This window comes from Cervus canadensis, chromosome 29 (assembly GCF_019320065.1).
Source record: "Cervus canadensis isolate Bull #8, Minnesota chromosome 29, ASM1932006v1, whole genome shotgun sequence".
Classification (NCBI taxonomy): domain Eukaryota; kingdom Metazoa; phylum Chordata; class Mammalia; order Artiodactyla; family Cervidae; genus Cervus; species Cervus canadensis.
Genome location: NC_057414.1, coordinates 25,417,109 through 25,437,551, shown reverse-complemented (window position 1 = coordinate 25,437,551; position 20,443 = coordinate 25,417,109). Strand labels below are relative to the sequence as shown.

Here is a 20,443-nt window from a genome sequence, read left to right as displayed (position 1 = left end):
ATATTTTTACTGGGTCTTTAGTGGGCTTCCCTGATGGCTCAGACTGTAAAGAATCTGCTTCCAGTGTAGGAGACCCAGTTTCGATCCCTGGGTCGGGAAGATCCCCTGGAGTAGAGATCTACTCCCCTGGAGTAGAGAAATACCATTCCAGTATTCTTGTCCGGAGTTTTCCATGGACTGAGGAGCCTGGTGGGGTACAGTCCATGGGGTCACAAAGAATCAGACATGATTGAGCAACTAACAGTGATGAGAATGAAATTGTTCTACTAAAGACTCTGGAAGGAGCATTTCTGTTAGAGAGAATAAAAGGCACAGGGTTTAAGAGAAATGAGCAGGAAAAATGTTCTTCCCTTTAAAAACACGCATCCCCTCATCACCCTGATATGAGCTTTTAAACACAATGTTGTGACTGGTTCAAGTGTGGGAGAATCCCTGACTAAACTCTGATCCTGAAAATAAACAAAAGGAGAGCCAACTGGCCTCAACCTCTTCTTCTCATCCCAGAATCCATTTAACTTCTCATCACATCTTTCTCTTCACATTATCCCCTTCTCTTTTAATCACCACTCACTCTCTTCCCTTCCAGTCACTCCTTTCTCTTCCCATCACTGCCTTCTATTCTCATCTCACCCTTCACTTTCCTTCAAATTTCTGCCTGGGCTAGAATAGCACATATCTTATGCTGAGCTCATTAGACAGAGGGAAAAAGAAAGTTAGAGGGGCAGCACTAAAGTCACGGCTTTCTGGTAAGCAGAGTATCCAAAACCATGGAACAATAGCAGCTTAGATTTTACATGGACTGCTGGTTGTGCTTGGGATTATAAAGACAACCTAAAATTTCTAATACTGAAAAACAACAGAGCTAGTCACCGCTTCACAGACTCCCCCTGGCTACCTTCTTCACATTCTCTTTCATCTACAGCTTCAAATCACAGTCAAGGCTTATTTTCAGGTTGAAGACCAATAGGCAGTCTTTGTGGGTGAAACAGCACATTGATACCTCTGATTCAGTCATTAGGAGACAAAGGTCCTGAGGTCTCACCCAGAGGTCTTTTTCCTCTACACAATTTCTTTTCATTTCAGAGGTCACAGAGTACCACTGGAAGCCATATGGTTGAAACCTTCCCATTTTTCTACAATCCCTAGACCATCAAATGAGGGCTTATCTGATGCAGGCATTTGAGAGGTTAATCATGTAATCATGTCAGCCAAGATGAGGAAGTGCTAGGGTAAGGAAGAAGGGAACAGGAGAGGATGAGGAGGAGAGGAAGACAAAGAGTGAGGGACAGAAGGCCTAGGTTTTTTATTGCCAAATGGGAGCAGTAGGATATCCTATTATCCCTCCTGAGTAGGGTAATTTATTAGTTATGTGACCTTGAGCAATTCACTTCTTATCTTCTAATCTTAGCTTCTTCATCTGTAAAAGGGAGCAGAGCTAATATCTCTGTGCAAAGTCCTCCATAAGCAATACGGTATGACCTCTATCACTTCTCATGAATGAGGGCCATCTCCTCTAGCACCTTCCTCAGAGAATATTTCACTTCCTTATTTCTCAAACTGTAGATCAAGGGGTTTAGCATGGGGGTGACAAGGTTATTCAGGACCTGAACAGTTGCATTAATCCAGGGGTTAGGGGTGGGCTGCAGGTAGATGAGAACCACTGGCATAAAGGAGAGGAGGATGGCAGTGAGGTGGGCGCTGCAGGTGGAGAAGGCACGCCGTTGGCCTTCGGTCGATCGGATTTGAAGAATGGAGTAAACGATGCAGCTGTAGGAAGTGAGGATGAGAAGGAAGCAGCTGAGGGGCATGAGACCCACACTGATGAACCCCACCATCTCTAGTGCCGAGGTGTCTGCACAAGCCAGGTTTAGGATCACTGGGATATCGCAGAAGTAATAGTCCACCTCATTGGGGCCACAGTAGGGCAACTGGAAGGTGAGTGTAGTTAGAAAGATGGCCTGAATGCACCCAAAAAACGAGGTGCCCATGGCCAGGATGGCACACACTCTGTGACTCATGATTATTGTGTAGCGCAGAGGGTAACATATGGCAACAAAGCGATCATAGGCCATTACCGTGTACAGAAAACATTCGGTACAACCCAGGAAGTGGTAGAAGAAGAGCTGGGACACGCAGCCTGAGTAGGAGATGGCTCGGCTGTTCCCTGAGAGGTAGAAGAGCATCTTGGGGGAACTCACAGAGGGAAAAAATATGTCACACACAGACAGTTTACACAGGAAGAAGTACATGGGAGTGTGCAGCCGAGCGGAGGAGACAATCGCCAGTAGGATTAGCAGGTTCCCCATAAGGGTGAAGATGTAGAAGGACAGAAACAGGACAAAGAGCATGGTCTCTAGGTCCTCTGTGTGCGGGATGCCCAGCAGAATAAACTCAGTCACCAGTGAGGCGTTCCTCATCTGTGTTAGAATGTTGGACTTCAGCATAGAATACAGGTCTCCAAAGTGTCAGCATTGATGTCAAACCAAGAAGCTATTTAATAAAGGATAAGCAATTATTTAACTATCACCTTATGTGTCCTTCTAGCAAGTGTAATTTACAAAGCATCATTAATAAACTACTTTTAAAGCAACATTATAAATATATAAAGTGACTTTATTGAAATTATTCCATTTAAGTGAAATTATTCCGTATGAAAATGCTTTAATTAAAATAACAGCTTTTGACTATTTTCTAGTGTTATGCTAATTTCTTTTATTTTTAAATTTGAGTCTCAGAAACAACCTTATTAAGTTAAAGAAGACATAAAAAGCACGGGGAGTTTTTAGTAACCTGATCATGTAGCTAGAAAATAACTGATCTGAGATTAAAACTCATGTCTGCAGAGTCACATTTCTAACCTTTCTCCTGTGAAAGCTCCCAGGAATTTTTACTTAGAGACCTGAGACTTGATTTTCATCTTCAAATAATTGAAGAGCTACTATGTAAATGTGCTGGGTGCTCATCCATAGCAAATGATGTGTACAAAAGTGGAACTAAATCTAAACTAAAAAGTTAGATTTTATTTCAGTATAGGAACAAGCTAATGGCTAAGTTGCCTTATTAAGTGTTGTGTTCTCATCATGATAAGGGTTTGATTATTTGTAGGGTGATATTCTTTCAGATATGAAGAACTTGCATTCCCAATTTAAATGCAATTTTTTCCCACCTGCACCCTTAATATCCTCTGTAATTCTTTGCCTTTATTGCTTTGTTCATTTTCTCAAATATATCTGAAGAGGTATAAATTTAACAAGTGAGTCTCCTAGTGAGCAGATGACTTTGATTTAAATATGATAAATCTATCTGCCTCTATAACAATAAGAATTATGAATATAGTTATAAAAGTTACAATAACAACTTAATACCATTCTTAATGTATCTTAATAAAAGATAGACACGTGCCATGGGGAAGGCCAGAATGCCACTGAGCAAGAGTCCTTTAAAACGACAGAAACTCTTTGGGATGCTTTTGTGTTTGGTGTGTAGTTTTTTATTTTTCTTTAAAGCAAGTAGGAACCTGCTGTATAGCAGGGGGAGTTCAGGTCGGTGCTCTGTGACGACCTAGAGGTGTGGGATGGGAAGGCAAGAGGGAGGCTCAAGAGGGAGGGAACATGTCTATGTATCTGATTCATGCTGTGATATAGCAGAAAGTAACACAACATGCTTGTAAAGTAATTATCATCCAATTTTTAAAAAATATAAAAATTAATTAAAAGAGATAAAGCCTGAGTTATGTTAATAGAAATATGTCCAGGCACTACTGAATACTTCATGTACATTACCACCTTTAGTCCTTACTACAATTCTCTGAGGCAGGTAGGGTTAATTCCTGTTTACATTAGGAAACTGAGGCACAAAGAGTTTAAGAAAATTGACCAAGTTCTTACATCTGTTAGATGGTAGAGTTGGCTCTCCCACAAAGAACAATAGGAGCATCTGCTGAGTTACTAATTCTGCCTTTCTAACATTCATTCAAAATAATAACTTTAAAATAAAGATATGTTTATATTTCTTATTTGTTATAATGTAATTTTATGATCCCTTAATTTTTGCAAAATCCTTGTGAAGTAGTGGTAATGAATCCAAATTTCTAAAAGAACACTGACATTCAGAAAGTTAGAAACTTTACTAAAATTGAAAAGTGAAGAATAAGTCATACTCAAATCTGATTCCAAGTTTAGTGTTCTCCTCCCCCTCCCCAAAAAAGAAAAGACAATACAGAAGCAAATTGCCCGTTTATGACTGAAAACCCACTCACAGATTCATTCTTATAATTTGGAGAAGTCTTCTAGGTACCCTACAACCATTAACTGTCTTTATCTACTATTCAATGAAACATTTATGGTACTAGATTATAGCTCCAGAGAGGGAGGTGAGTCTCTCAATACCATATTATATTTCAATAGGTCCCATAGCTACAGAGAAATTTCATTTCCTGAGGATGATTCCCAAGGGAATATCGCAGATTATGGTGCAACATCAATGAAAATTTTCATCATTAAGAAATACCAGCCTGTCTCTTTATTTCACTTCTATTTATGAGTTGCAATATTTTTTAAGTTTTGCAGATATTTTCCCCACCCAACTGGCCTGAAATGGTCTCACTCATAGAAATAAATCCTACCTCTATAATTGGGAGTTGAAGTTTCACTTGTGCAAGTCTGTGTATTTATAGTAACACAAAAGCATTTATATAAAATAAGTATTCACATTTTATTTATTTCATAAGTGCATGGGTGGGTGGTAGAAATTGGTCAAGAAAATCAAAGAGGAAAAAGTCAAGCATGGTTCTTTGAACCCTGATACTTTAAAGACTGATCAATTGAATGTGTATCAGAAGGGAAGGATACATTTTCATATGATTCTTACATGTGAAAGGTTATATATATGGAAAAAAATATCCGAGTTTGGAAAAGAAAATCTAGGGTTCACTCTAGGTATTGTGGATGATGCAATAGATTTGTATGTTATCCTCTCCAGGATAAAAGCTGAAACTCTGAACGAGCATGCTGCAGAATTAATACCAGCTAATGCCATAGTTCTTCTTCCCTTGGTTTATAGACATCAAGCATTCCTGAAAAGCAAAAAGAAGATAAGCTGATCTGGCTAAATCTTCATAATAGATGATATATCCTTATGATTCTAACCAACATCACGGAGACAGTTGAGTGTAGTGTATCTTGCACAATTCAGAAAAGGAAAGTTTCACAAACATTTAAGTACAAAACTTTAATTATTATAATACCTACCTTCCCTAAATGTCTCTCATTTAGTCATTGTAAAAACTCATTTATAATAATAAATGTCTAATTTCATCAACAAAAGAGGCTGCAGGGGCAAACACTGGTATTTGCCATTATAAGTCATCTTCTTCCCACATTTCATAAACTATAACATCTCAAATGTTATACAACATTTCCAACAATTCCTGAGATACCATTGGTCCATAACAACTTGTCTTAGTGTGTTGATGTAAGAGTGTAGCATCTATTATAAATCATGTTATTTTCACATACCAATTAGGCAGCAATCAAGTTATTTTCAAGAGTCTATAGATCTGTCTTCTAGATATATACAGAGTACATTTTGTATAGATCTTCATTATATTCTATGTGTTTTGAAGATCACAGAAGTTATATTATGTAATAAAGTTTTTAAGGATATGTATGACTAATCTAACAAACCCTTCTTAGAATATGAGAAAGCTGAAGGAAGACGATTTCTGCTCATGAATGCATTTCAGTCCAAATGTATCACAATATTAACTTTCTCTGTTTCTGATTAAATTTCTGAAGCCACTTTCCAGTGGTTTTGGATACCCGTGAATTATCGGGTACAAAGAAAGTACAGAAATGAGTGTGTCTGGTTCTCACATTCTAACAGACTTGATTGAATCCATGATGATTTGTGAATTGAGTATGAGCATTGAAATACCCTAAGTCCAGCAACAGGAAATAAATTTTCACAAATAATTTGTACTAATTTACTTTCTTCATGTATTAAAATGACCTTCGAAATCCACTTGTAATTCAGTTCTCTCTCATCAGCATAAATAACTGCTTGTGAGAAAGCAATTGAAGCTATTATTAAGTCAAATAGAATGATAGATTTGATGCTCCTCTTTTGGGGGCCACAGAAGACGTGGGTTGGATACTAGATATGGAAGGTCCCTGGAGTAAGAAATGGCACTCCACTCCAGTATTCTTGCCTGAAAAATTCCATGGGCACAGGAGCTTGGTAGGCTACAGTCCGTGGGGCCTCAAAGAGTTGGACATGACTGTGCAACTGAGCGCGCTCTCACACACACACACACCCACACACACACACACACACACATCCAATGACAGCATCTTCAACTTGTAACCCTGAGTTGCCTGGATTAGCAACTCACTGACTTGGTAATGGTAAGCCTGACATGACCAATATATAAAGTAAGTATTCACATATTATTTCTTTTATAAGTGGGTGGGTGGTAGAAATTGGTCAAGAAAATCAAAGAGGAAAAAGTTAAGCATGGTTCTTTGATACCTCAAAGATGTTGAATTGAATGTGACTCAGAAGGGAAGAATACTTTTTCATATGATTCATAAATATGAAAGGTTATACATATGTAAGAAATATCTTAGTTTGGAACGAAATATCTAGGGTTCACTCTAGGTGTTGCGGCTGATGTGGCTTCTGGTATAGTGCCAGAAGTATGCAATAGACTCACACTTGTTTTCTAGAGTCCAGTCACACATCTAAAACAAGGTAAACTCTAGGATTCTTTAAGTATCACCTAACACTAACAAAAAAAGATATTGTAAAAAGACTTAAAGTAATTCATGATGCGCTAACCATGATAATGCATTATAGCAGGTCAGACAGCTTTCATTTATTATAAAAATTGCAACTTAAGAAAACAAAATATGAAACTTAGAAATTACTGTTTATCTATCTATCTACATATATGTATATATGTAAAAATATGTGTATGCACTTACCTAAAACTACATTTTATTCATTTAACACTGTCTTTGGAAAGCAAAATATTTTAATTTTGATGAAATTCACACTATCAGTTATTATGAATTATGCTTTCGGGGTCATATCTAGAAATTTTTTCCAAGTCTAGTGTTGGTTCTCAACACAACTTAATGACTTAAGAAGTCAGATATTCACAAGTTATGATTTGGGAAAGATACTTTTCCAGATTAGATGTGCAAAAGGTAGAGATTGTAGTCATTATACTGCTATCGGTTTTGTTTTTTTTTATCGGATAGAAGAAAGAACATTAGTGATAAGTGCTAGAAGATATTTCATCGACTGAGGGTCTTTATCAATTGTAGAGAAGAACAGAGGGAGAGATGATGTTGATGACTTTAGTGGGTCCATGGATCCAGATCATCCTTAGTATTTCTTTTAATCTGTGTCTCAGTGATGTTTATGAGAGAAAAAACTCAGAGACAAATGGCATCACAGGCCAAATGATTATGAAATAATGTCAATATAATGCCACTAAATGTATGGATATATGTTGATAAATATATATTGGCATGTAGACTAAAATTAAATATCAGTGTACACAATAAAATAGCCAGTTATATAGACTAAAAAATCATTCTCATATTATTTCTGATCAAAAGAATATTCTTCTCTCTAGCATTTTCTTTAGGGAAACATTGACATCTATGTTCTGTAGACTGTAAATCAGGGGGTTCAGCATGGGTACAACAATAATGTAAAACACAGAGGATACTTTCCCTTCATCCATGGAACTGACTGATGATGGCTGCAGATACATGAATGCTGCAGCCCCATAGAAAACAGCAACAGCTAAGATGTGGGAGCTGCATGTGCTGAAGATTTTGGACCTGCCCTCCATGGAAGGAATGTGGAGGATGCTGGAAATAATGAAGATGTAGGAGCTGACAATGATCAGACTGGGCTCAAAGATGTCAAGTGCACTAAAACAGAACCAGTAATTCATTGACATAGGAGCTAGAGCAGGAGAGCTTTAGAAGGGACAGAAGATCACAGAAATAATGGTAGATCCCATCTAATTTACAGAAATGAACCCCAAGCTTGCAGCCTGTGTGAGAGAATGCACATATCAGTCCCATCACATACACTCCCTAAATGAGGGAGAAATAGACCTGATGGGACATGATAATATTATACAGCAAGTGGCTACAGATGGCAACATAGCGGTCATATGCCATTGCAGCCAACATGTAACACTCAGAGATAGCAAAAAGGAGGAAGAAGTAAAGCTGTGTCATGAATTCAGGGTAGGAAATGATGTTCTTCTCTGTCATGAAGTTCACCAGCATTCTAGGGGTAATGACAGTGGACTGACTGACAGAGATCAGTGAAGGACAAACTGCTTAGGAAAGAGTACATGGGGGTGTGCAGGGGAGAACTGAGTCCAGTCAGTATGACCATGCCCAGGTTCCCCACCACCCTGTCCACATAAATTCCCAGGAAGAGGAGGGAAAGAGGCAGCTGGAGTCATGGCTATTCTGTGAGCCCAGTGAGGATGAACTCAGTCACTGAGGAGTGATTTTCTGCTGCCATTTCCCTCTGCATTGTCTCTGGAGGGGAAAGAGAAAAACACGGTCATTGGAGGGAATTCATTATTTTTCTTTTAATTGGGAATAGGGTGTTTCATATAAATGATTAATGGTTTAGGCATCTTTTTGACCTATATAATCACTTTACTCTGGGTCCACTCATGTAAGCAAGTATATCTCAATCCAATATTTTTAAAGCCAAATTTTCAAATATAATAAATATATTTTCTATTAAAAATTTAGCCATGTGTATAATCATTAATGGAGAAGGAAATGGCAACCAATTCTAGTATTCTTGCATAGAGAAACCTGTGGAGAGGAATCTGGTGGGCTGCTGTCCATGGGGTCACACAGTCAGACATGACTGAAGTGACTTAGCAGCAGCAGCATAATCATTAAAGGTGCATGGCAGCTCTATGCATAACAATCCAATTTGGAAATAATTTGGATTTATGTCCATCAACTGATAAATGAGTCCAGGTATACACACATAAATGAATAAACAAATGCATATCCACATATATACATGTGTGATATGTACATACATATGTGGATATGTGTGCATATATATATATAGATATAGATATACTTATATAGAGACATATACAGACGGCATCTATAGATGAGATTTAAAGTGTGACATTCAGAATCTTTTAACTGGTCACCATCAGGCACAAACTGCCTCAGCCATCTACCCCATGATGCCATATCAGTATTAGCATTTTCTAAGCTGCCAACATCCACTGGATCATCGAAAAAGCAAGAGAGTTCCAAAAAAACATTTATTTCTGTTTTATTGACTATGCCAAAGCCTTTGACTGTGCGGATCACAATAAACTGCAGAAAATTCTGAAAGAGATGGGAATACCAGATCACCTGACCTACCTCTTAGGAAATCTATATGCAGGTCAGGAAGCAACAGTTAGAACTGGACATGGACCAACAGACTGGTTCCAACTAGGAAAAGGAGATGTTAAGGCTGTATATTGCCACCCTGCTTGTTTAACTTATATGCAGAGTACATCATGAGAAATGCTGGGCTGGAAGAAGCAGAAGCTGGAATCAAGATTGCTGGGAGAAACATCAATAACCTCAGATATGCAAATGACACCACCATTATGGCAGAAAGTGAAGAGGAACTAAAAAGCCTCTTGATGAAAGTGAAAGAGGAGAGTGAAAAAGTTGGCTTAAAGCTCAGCATTCAGAAAACTAAGATTTTGGCATCTGGCCCCATCACGTCATGGGAAATAGATGGGGAATCAGTGGAAACAGTATCAGGCTTTATTTTGGGGCCTCCGAAATCACTGCAGCTCGTGATCACAACCATGAAATTAAAAGACACTTACTCCTTGGAAGGAAAGTTATGACCAACCTCAGTTCAGTTCAGTACAGTTCAGTCGCTCAGTTGTGTCCGACTCTTAGCAACCCATGAATCGCAGCACACCAAGCCTCCCTGTCCACCACAAACTCCCGGAGTTTACTCAAACTCATGTCCATCGAGTCGGTGATGCCATCCAGCCATCTCATCCTCTGTCATCCCCTTCTCCTCCTGCCCTCAATCCCTTCCAGCATCAGGGTCTTTTCCAATGAGTCAACTCTTCAGTGACCAACCTAGATAGCATATTAAAAAGCAGAGACATTACATTGCCAACAAAGATCCATCTAATCAAGGCTATGGTTTTTCCAGTGGTCATGTATGGATGTGAGAGTTGGACTGTGAAGAAAGCTGAGTGCCAAAAAATTGATGCTTTTGAAGTGTGGTGTTGGAGAAGACTCTTGAGAGTCCCTTGGACTGCAAGGAGATCCAACCAGGCTATCCTGAAGGAGATCAGTCCTGGGTGTTCATTGGAAGGACTGATGCTGAAGCTGAAACTCCAATACTTTGGCCACCTGATGCGAAGAGTTGACTCATTGGAAAAGACCCTGATGCTGGGAGGGATTGGGGGCAGGAGGAGAAGGAGACAACAGAGGATGAGATGGCTGGATGGCATCACCAACTCGAGGGACATGAGTTTGGGTAAACTCTGGGAGTTGGTGATGGACAGGGAAGCCTGGTGTGCTGTGATTCATGGGGTCACAAAGAGTCGAACACGACTGAGTGACTGAACTGGACTGATGTGTGCCATCTAAATCAACCCTGAATAATCATTGGATGGAATTGTTGCCAAAGCTGAAGCACCAATACTTTGGCCACGTGACTCATTGGAAAAGACCCTGATGCTGGGAAAGATTGTGAAAGGTTGTTGTTTAACCACGAAAGACGCCAGGATGCTTGGCCACCGGAGAATTCAATCCAGGGCCAGAGACAAGGCTTGATCACTGAGAGCTTTTGTGAAATAAAGTTTCATTAAAGTATAAAAGAGATAGAGAATGCTTCTGAGGTAGACATCAGAAGAGGACGGAAAGAGTGCCCCCTCGCTAGTGTTAGCTATGGAGTTATAGACTTTTAATCAGTTATTACAATGAATCAAAAGAATGTCTAGAGGTTGTAAAGATCTTACTAGAGCCGCTCCCACAATTTTCATATTTAAGATAATATGATTAGCCAGAAGGTTTTCAGGAAGGAGAAACTATCCTCAAGAGGAATATGTTGTTGTTATATAATCCTTAGTACAGAGTTTAAACTGAGTTGCTTGTTGTGTAATCATCAGGTCAAGGCTTAAAGATAAAAACGTTTTATGTGACTAAGAATAAGGAATGAAGAAAGGGAAAAGGAATGCTTGTCCTTTCCTCTTCCTTGAGAATTCCAGATCCCTATCTCCTTGGGGACCCCAGGACTTCTTATCAACCTGCCTAGGAATTGACTCTTTCAATTGAAGGCTAAAGGAGAAACAGGCAGTACAAGATGAGATGGTTGGAGGGCATCACTGACTCAGTTGACATGATTTTGAGCAAATTCGGGGAGACAGTGGAGGACAAAGGAGCCTGGTTTGCTGTAGTCCATGAGGTTGCAAAGAATTCAACATGACTTAGTGACTTATGAACAATAAGAACATGTGTGCCATGAGATTTGGAAGCACTGTACTAAACTTATATCTGGAGTCCTGTATTGAGTTACAGATATCTTTTTGAAGGAGAGATAAGTGAGAAGACATACAAACACCTATCAAAAGCTTGGAAAATATTTGAAGGCAATGGGATAATTTGCAGGCATCTTCATATGTTCTAAGAGAAGCAAAAAGAGAGAATTTTTTTTTTTTTTTGTGAATGGTATTTGAAAGAATTAAACCACTCTCTTTAGTCAAAGTAAGAAAAATATTTTAACATTTGAATGCCTAGAACTGGAATGAACTACTAATTCTCATCACAAAATGCACTCAACCCTAAACCAGATGACGATCCACATTCAGGGACACTGGAGAAAAGACTTCCTTTAATGATTTTAGAATAAAGTAAAAAATGCCACATTCTTTTGCCCATCTCCATCCTTAGTTTTTGTAGTCAAATTCCTCTGGTACCCAACTTTTGAATTCTTTCAATTTGGGGACCATGTCATGTTTTCTCAGCTGTCTATCTTTTTATTTGTTTTTCTCACATGAAATAACCCCACCAACTCTCTTTGTCTCTGTTGTGTGGCAAATATGTTCTATTTTCTTTTTAAATCTTCTTTAAGTTAGAAGTCATCCTGAAAACATTCTCCAACACCTTCATTTAACCTTCTTACTTCAAATTCAGAAAACTGTCATTTCTAAACAGCACATATTTAGACCTGAGATATACTGTAAGTCATATGAGGCACTGAATCAGACTTATTCTCCTCTGTATAAGAAGTAAGTTGCATAGTGTTTAGGACATAGGAGGATATAAATGGGATTTTATAAGTAATTCCATACATGAATATATGATGAATATTTACCTGAATTTTCACGGTATTATTTCCAGTCTTAATAGCCTCAAGTCACAAATGTGAGATGAATACACTTTTTCCTTGCTGGAAATCTCAACACCAAATTTTATTTTCAACAGGCTTCCTTTGACTCAGAAGAAAGCTCTGTGTTGGTGTCAGGAATAATAGGTACCCAGCATTCTGCTGTCTTTAGTGTCGAGAGGGCCGGCACAGCCCAGGTCTCAGAACCCCTTTTGAAGGTAGTCTGCATCACAGGTTAGCATCTCTAATTCTAAATCTTCAGTGTGTGTTTCTTCAGCTTCAAGGTAGCAAATATCTGCACCTTTCTCAGTCCTCCCCTGAGTGGTTGTGATCATTGTGCTATGAAGGTGTGTTCTGGATTTCATATATGCCAGGCAATAATTAACATGGATTCAAATACTCTCCAAGGATTTCCATTTCTCAAAAGACAAACTGTTGAGAAAAGAAGCAGTTGTAGTTGACATGTGCCCAGTTGTCTAACTTTCCTTCAAGAGGGGTTCTTGGTCAATCCTGAACTCATCAATTAGTGATCAAGATTTCTTCACAGAATTACCTGGAGATTTTTTCAAAATCAGATCCTCACCAGCAGTTCTGAGGAGCATTTGAGATTCTGAATATATATATTTTTTTTTTTGTAAATTAATTTTAATAGAAGGCTAATTACTTCAAAAAGTTGTAGTTGTTTTTGCCATATATTCACATGAATCAGCCATGGGTGTACATATGTTCCTCATCCTGAACCACCCTTCCCACCTCCCTCCCCATGCCAACCAACCCTCAGGGTCATCCCAGTAACACCAGCCCTGAGCACCCTCTCTCATGCATCAAGCCTGGATTGGCGATCTATTTTACATATGGTAATATACATGTTTCAATGCTATTCTCTCAAATCATCCCACCCTCGCCTTCCCCCACAGAGTCCAAAAGTCTGTTCTTTACATCTGTGTCTCTTTTCTGTCTCGCATATGGGGTCATCTTTACCATCTTTCTAAATTCCATAAATATGCATTATTATACTGTATTGGTATTTTTCTTTTTGACTTACTTCACCCTGTATAATAGGCTCGTTTCATCCACCTCATTAGAACTGATTCAATTGCATTCTTTTTAATATCTGAGTAATATTCCATTATATATATGTACCACAGCTTTATTATCCATTCATCTGCCAATGGACATCTAGGTTGCTTCCATATCCTAGCTTACTGTGAACAGTGCTGTGATGAACATTGGGGTACATGTGTCTCTTTCAATTATGGTTTTCTCGGTGTGTATGCCCAGCAGTGGGATTGCTGGCTCATATGGCAGTTCTATTTCCAGTTTTTTTAAGGAATCTCCACGCTATTCTCCATAGTAGCTGTACTAGTTTGCATTCCCACCAACAGTGTAAGAGGATTCCCTTTTCTCTGCACCCTCTCCAGCATTTATTGCTTGTAGATTTTTTGATAGCAGCCATTCTGACTGGCGTGAGATCATACCACATTGTGGTTTTGATTTGCATTTCTCTGATAATGAGTGATGTTGAGCATCTTTTCATGTGTTTGGTAGCCATCTGTAGGTCTTCTTTGGAGAAATGTCTGTTTAGTTCTTTGGCCCATTTTTTGACTTGGTCATTTATTTTTTCTGGAATTGAGCTGCATGAGCTGCTTGTATATTTTTGAGATTAATTCTTTGTCAGTTGCTTTGTCTGCTATTATTTTCTCCCATTCTGAAGGCTGTCTTTTCACCTTGCTTATAGTTTCTTTCATTGTGCAAAAGCTTTTAAGTTTAATTAGGTCCCATTTTTTTATTTTTGCTTTTATTTCCAATACTCTGGGAAGTGGGTCATAGAAGATCCTGCTGTGATTTATGCCAGAGAGTGTTTTGCCTAGAAGAGCTAACACCTATCCTACTCAAACTGTTCCAGAAAGTTGCAGAGGAAAGTAAACTGCCAAACTCATTCTATGAGGCCACCATTACCCTAATACCATAACCAGACAAAGATGCTACAAAAAAAAAAAAAAAATTACTGGCCAATATCGTTGATGAACATAGATGCAAAAATCCTCCACAAAATTCTAGCAAACAGAATCCAACAACATATTAAAAACATCATACATCATGACCAAATGGGCTTTATCCAAGCAATGCAAGGATTCTTCAGTATTCACAAATCAATCAATGTGATACACTACATTAACAAATTGAAAGATTAAAAACCATATGATTATCTCAATAAATGCAGAGAAAACCTTTGACAAAATTCAACATCCATTTATGATAAAAACCCTCCAGAAAGCAGGCATAGAAGGAACATACCTCAACATAATAAAAGCCATATATGATAAACCCCAGCAGATATTATCCTCAATGTTGAAAAATTGAAAGCATTTCCCCCTAAAGTCAGGAACAAGACAAGGGTACCCACTCTCATCACTACTATTCAACATAGTTTTGGAAGTGTTGGCCACAGCAATCAGAGAAGAAAAAGAAATAAAAGGAATCCAGATTGGAAAAGAAGAAGTAAAACTCTCACTGTTTGCAGATGACATGATCCTCTACATAGAAGACCCTAAAGACTCCACCAGAAAATTACTAGAGCTAATCAATGAATACAGTAAAGTTGCAGGATATAAAATTAACACACAGAAATCCCTTGCATTCCTACACACTAACAATGAGAAAACAGAAAGAGAAATTAAGGAAACAATTCCATTCACCATTGCAACGAAAAGAAAATACATAGGAATATATCTACCTAATGAAACAAAAGACCTATATATAGAAAACTATAAAATACTGATGAGAGAAATCAAAGAGGACACAAATAGATCGAGAAATAAACCATGTTCATGGATTGAAAGAATCAATATAGTGAAAATGAGTATATTAATCAAAGCAATCTATAGATTCAATGCAATCCCTATCAAGCTATCAACAGTACTTTTCACAGAACTAGAACAAATAATTTCACAATTTGTATAGAAATACAAAAACCTTGAATAGCCAAGGAAATCTTGAGAATGAAGAATGGAACTGGAGGAATCAACCTGCCTGACTTCAGGCTATACTGCAAAGCTACAATCCTCAAGACAGTGTTGTACTGGCACCAAGACAGAAATATAGATCAATGGAACAAAATAGGAAGCCCAGAAATAAATTCACACACCTATGGACACCTTATCTTTGACAAAGGAGGCAAGAATATACAACGGAGAAAAGACAATCTCTTTAACAAATGGTGCTGCGAAAACTGGTCAACCACTTATAAAATAATGAAACTCAAACACTTTCTAACACCATACACAAAAATAAACTCCAAATGGATTAAAGATCTAAATGTAAGACCAGAAACTGTAAAATTCCTAGAGATTCTGCATCTTTACAGGCTCCTAGCCAGAGCTACCGGTTCCCAGTTCACTCTGTGAATAAAAGGTTTTAGAGGATCAAACAACATTCTGAAAACTTATCTTAATGTTAATGAGGCAACAAATTTTAAAATGATGAACAAATCACTTATCCTTGTACAAAAATGTATTTTATCCATTTTATGTGTAAATATGTAATATACATATTAATTCAAAGTGAAATCTATATGTTATTAGATTTAAAGTTATGGGTAGAAATTCAGAATATTGGCTTAATTTTTTTATATTTTAGGTGCTTACTGTTAATGATTCTAGCTTCTAAGTTGCATATATAAACTGTTTTAATAGGCACATATGTTTCATGCTTCTTCTATTCTTACATATCAGATTTTCAATTTTTATTCTCAAATAGGAAATTTGGAAGTATACATAAAATTATTGAGTCAAGGTAAATTGCACACTCAAGTTGAGAGATCTTATAGTTAAATATAAGAAGATTTAGTTATTTTTAAAGTTTATACTTGTGTTACATTGAAAGTGAAAGTCACTCAGTTGTGTCTGACTCTTTGTGACCCCATGGACTCTAGAGTCCATGGACTTCTCCAGGCCAGAATACTGGAGTGGGTAACCTTTCCCTTCCCCCCAGGATCTTTCGAACCCAGACATCAAACCGAGGTCTCCTACATGACAGGCGGGTTCTTTACCTGCTGAACCACAAGGGAAGCAAGTCCTTCTCAGTTTTGGATACTCATTTAAATTCATTTAAACAATTATCAAGGGAGTGTTTTAATTTTCCTTAATTTCAATACCGAAGGTGAACACTATATCAATTAAGTCAAAATTTTAGTGTGTGAGGTCAGATATCAATATTTTTCAAAAGCTTCTCAACTTTTAATGTGCATGGAAATAACCTAAGGATCTTGATCAAAAGCAGATTCTGATAGTCAGTCTCTTGTATGGCTTGAGATTATACATTTTAAATAAAATCTCTCAGATTTTTCCACTATTTCTCATCTATAGACAACTCTGAGAAACAAGGTGCTAGAGGATCTCTTGTCTTGAATACCTTCCACTGGAGTTCTTTCAGATTCAAGGAAAATCCACCATACCCATGCATTGAAAATCTTTAACTAAGGGTTTGCTGTGTCTTCAGGATTCTGATATGTTTGGAGAAGAATACTGTGTGTCTGGAATGTCACCTTATAAGTGAACAGACTATGATTGAAGTTGCTTCAGTGTGCCAAGTAAAAGAAGTGAGAAAGAGAGCTGGAGTTTGGTAAAGGTCAGATATAGAAAGAATGTAAACAAGGAGTAAACAAATCATTCCTATAATTATTCAGAAATTAAAAATTTGAAGAGACCCATAGAAGCCATTCTTTCAGTCCAGACAGGGCATATGTTCTGATTTAGCTGATTTATATATATTCTGGACTATATATAGCAGACTACAAATCATGCCTATTTGTAATTGTACCCTTTTTACCTTCTTTTTATAGTACTGATGAAAATTAAGTCAAATGATATGAAAATATAAGACAAATAATATGAAATTTAAGTAAAATAATATGAAATAATTGAAAATGAATACTTGACATTGATGAAAGAATGGATAATAAAATTACGTGGGTGGTAAGTAAAATTATTTTTTATTTATTTGTGGTATATTTGGACACTGCAGGTGAAAAAGGCAGCACACTACCCAAAGAATGTCGATGTGTCAATAATGAGTAACAGGGTTTGAACTGAGAAGAGGCAGAAGACAACTGGATATTTACAGTTTCATGTGAATTTATACTTACCAGATGTTAATGCCCAGAAGCTAAAAAAGACCAATATGAGGGGAGAGAAAAGACGTTTCCAACATAAAACTGACAAGAAATAGCAATTGTTTATAACTTCCATGGCAAAAGTGCATGAACCTCATGAAAGTGATGCAACTTACATAATATTGGTTTATTATGAGCACTTGTTAACACAAATTTACTGTTGTACTTTAGTGGTAAGGTTGTTTGGATGGACACTCTGTGATCCTGTGGACTCTAGCCTGCAAGGCTCCTCTCTCCATGGGATTTCCCAGGCAAGAATACTGGAGTGGGTTGCCATTTCCCTCTCCAGGGTATCTTCCTCACCCAAGGACTGAACCCACACCCCCTGCATTGGCAACTGTATTCTTTACCACTGAACCACCAGGGAAGCCCTGTTACATAAATAGTATAGCACTAATGGTTTAAAGATAAAAAATATTGGGCAATTTTAATAAAAACGGTTGGTATTGAACATGATAATTTGAATCTCTTTGATAAGTCTTATCATAAGATTCTGTATTAACTCTGAACTTGGTATTTTTGCTTGATCAATACAAGTTTGAAATATTTTGATTATTTTCATTAAATCAAATGAAATAAAAGTGAACATCACATTGAAGAGATCTAGCAGAAAGAAATACAATCTCACAGGAAAAGGAGAAGCTTAATATGTAGAAGGAAATTATTGGGAAGACCTTACATTTACCCACAATTACCTGGGGGCAATAGATTATTTTGAGTAAAATCACAGTTCCTGAAGCCTGGTTCCATTCTAGCCTCTGTCTTTATTAAGTTTGCGACTATGGGCACTTACTCAAAGTAAACAAGTTTCAATTTATTCATCTTTCAAATGGAAACAATACTAGGGCTTGCTTTGAGAGATATCATAAATATTAAAGAAAGTTGTCTAATGTAAAGCACTTGCTATTTTATACTATCTCAATAATAATATATTATTACATTATGATCATCATATTCTTGTTATTTGTATTTTTTATATTGCACTGGAGTTTCTGTAATTCTCAAGAGTCTCTGACATTATTCTTGATATTTCTCCATACATAATCAATATAAAACAAATTCAAAGGAACTAGGCTGGAAAGAATTTGGGAAATGTATTGTATGGGGAAATGATCCTGAATTTCCAAGATTTTGAACAATAAAACTAAAACATTGTATATCTCAGCAAAACAAACGTTTATTTCTGATATGATACCAACATTGAGTTTATTCATCTGTATTTTCCAAGGTCCAGAATTTTGTTCAGGGCCAATTTGACGTCCTTATTCCGCAAACTGTAGATCAAAGGATTCAGCATGGGAACAATGCAGGTATAAAGCACAGAGGACACTTTCCCTTGGTCCATGGGGCTCACAGATGATGGCTGCAGGTACATGAATGCTGCAGATCCATAGAAAGCAGCAACAGCCAAGATATGGGAACTGCAAGTGCTGAAGGCTTTGGACCTGCCTTCCGTGGAGTGGATGTGGAAGATTTTGTAGAGGATGTAGATGTAGGAGATAAGAACAGTCAAGGCAGGAATCAGGGCATTGAAAGAACTGCAGACTAGAGCCAATAACTCGTTGAAATAGATACTAGAACAGGATAGCTCCATGAGTGGAAAAACATCACAGAAATAATGGTTAATAATATTGGCCTTGCAGAAATAGAGTCTCAACATAAGGCAGGTATGGAATGTCGATTGAATGATGCACAAGATATAAACTGCTGCTGTGAGCTGGAAGCACCTATAATAAGACATGATAGCATTATAAAGCAAGGGGTTACAGATGGCAACATAGCGGTCATATGCCATTTCTGCCAATATATAGCTCTCTGCAATAATAAAAAGAAGAAAGAAATAGAGCTGAGTCATACATTCAGGATAGGAGATGATATTTTTCTCTGTCACAAAGTTCACCAGCATTTTGGGGGTAATGATAGTGGATTGACAGAGATCAATAAGGGACAAGTTGCTGAGGAAATAGTACATGGGGGTTTTCAGGTGAGAACTGAGCCCAATCACTGTGATCATGCCCAGATTCCCTACCACCGTGACCACATAGATTCCTAGGAAGAGGAGGAAAAGTGGCAGCTGGAGTTGTGGCTGTTCTGTGAGCCCAGCGAGGATGAACTCAGTCACTGAGGTGTGATTTCTAGGGTCCATTATCTTTTCCACAGGTTCTAAGTTTAAAAAATGAAACAAAAAAAAAAATCAGAAAATGAGTATATATTTGTGTGTGTGTGTGAGAGAGAGAGGTTAATGCATGTGTGTATGTTTGTGTGTGTGAGAGAGTGGCAGAGAGTAATTCTATGGAGTTCATTCTTTATCTTTCAGCAGAGGACATACATAATGCAGGGATTTCTCCAGTATCTCTTGCTGCCACTCTAGGACAAACAGTGAATCTGGTTGAACTAGAAAAGAAATTATAAACATCAAGAAATTTACAAATAAGAAATTTCATAAAGTTTAAAAGAAACAACAATTTATGGATTTATAGAGTTTGTCAACATGAACATTTCTAGTATTATTTCTTAGTATTGTTCCTTCCTCTGAGTTTCTATGTTTATATATCAATTTCATGTCTGTTGAATGGCATAGCATTCTCCTTTCTTTTATAATAATTAATAGTTGTATAGGCTTTCTATAATTAATACAGAGAGGATTCACAAGTCTGTGGAAAGTAGTTATATTAGTTGGGGCTGTCTTCTTTAGTAACATCTCAACTGAAAATATCTGAAATGTGATGACCAGTGTTATTCACCTGAGATCTGAAGATTTAATGTTCTAGTTTCTTCTCCCTGGACTTTTACTCCAGAGGACAGAAATGTAACTGCTTGGCAGACATCATGCTTATACCTCCATAGGTT

General features: G+C 37.5%; 2 protein-coding genes and 1 pseudogene across 2 annotated transcripts; all 3 read right to left on the bottom strand.

The window, feature by feature from the left end:
- Window positions 1-1,484: 1,484 nt before the first annotated feature.
- On the bottom strand, window positions 1,485-2,417 carry LOC122431291 (olfactory receptor 149-like). Its single transcript, XM_043452532.1, has one exon. It carries the CDS (start codon window positions 2,415-2,417, stop codon window positions 1,485-1,487), a length of 933 nt encoding a protein of 310 aa, XP_043308467.1.
- A 5,186-nt stretch (window positions 2,418-7,603) lies between these two features.
- Window positions 7,604-8,593, bottom strand: LOC122431131 (annotated as a pseudogene).
- Window positions 8,594-18,803: 10,210 nt separating this feature from the next.
- On the bottom strand, window positions 18,804-19,739 carry LOC122431090. The gene has a single exon (XM_043452168.1). The coding sequence runs from the start codon at window positions 19,737-19,739 to the stop codon at window positions 18,804-18,806; it is 936 nt and encodes a 311-aa protein (XP_043308103.1).
- Between the last annotated feature and the right edge of the window lie 704 nt (window positions 19,740-20,443).

Coding starts and splice junctions, on each gene's coding strand:
- LOC122431291 (XM_043452532.1), bottom strand. CDS start 2,417: ATGAGGAACGCCTCACTGGTGACTGAGTTTATTCTGCTGGGCATCCCG.
- LOC122431090 (XM_043452168.1), bottom strand. CDS start 19,739: ATGGACCCTAGAAATCACACCTCAGTGACTGAGTTCATCCTCGCTGGG.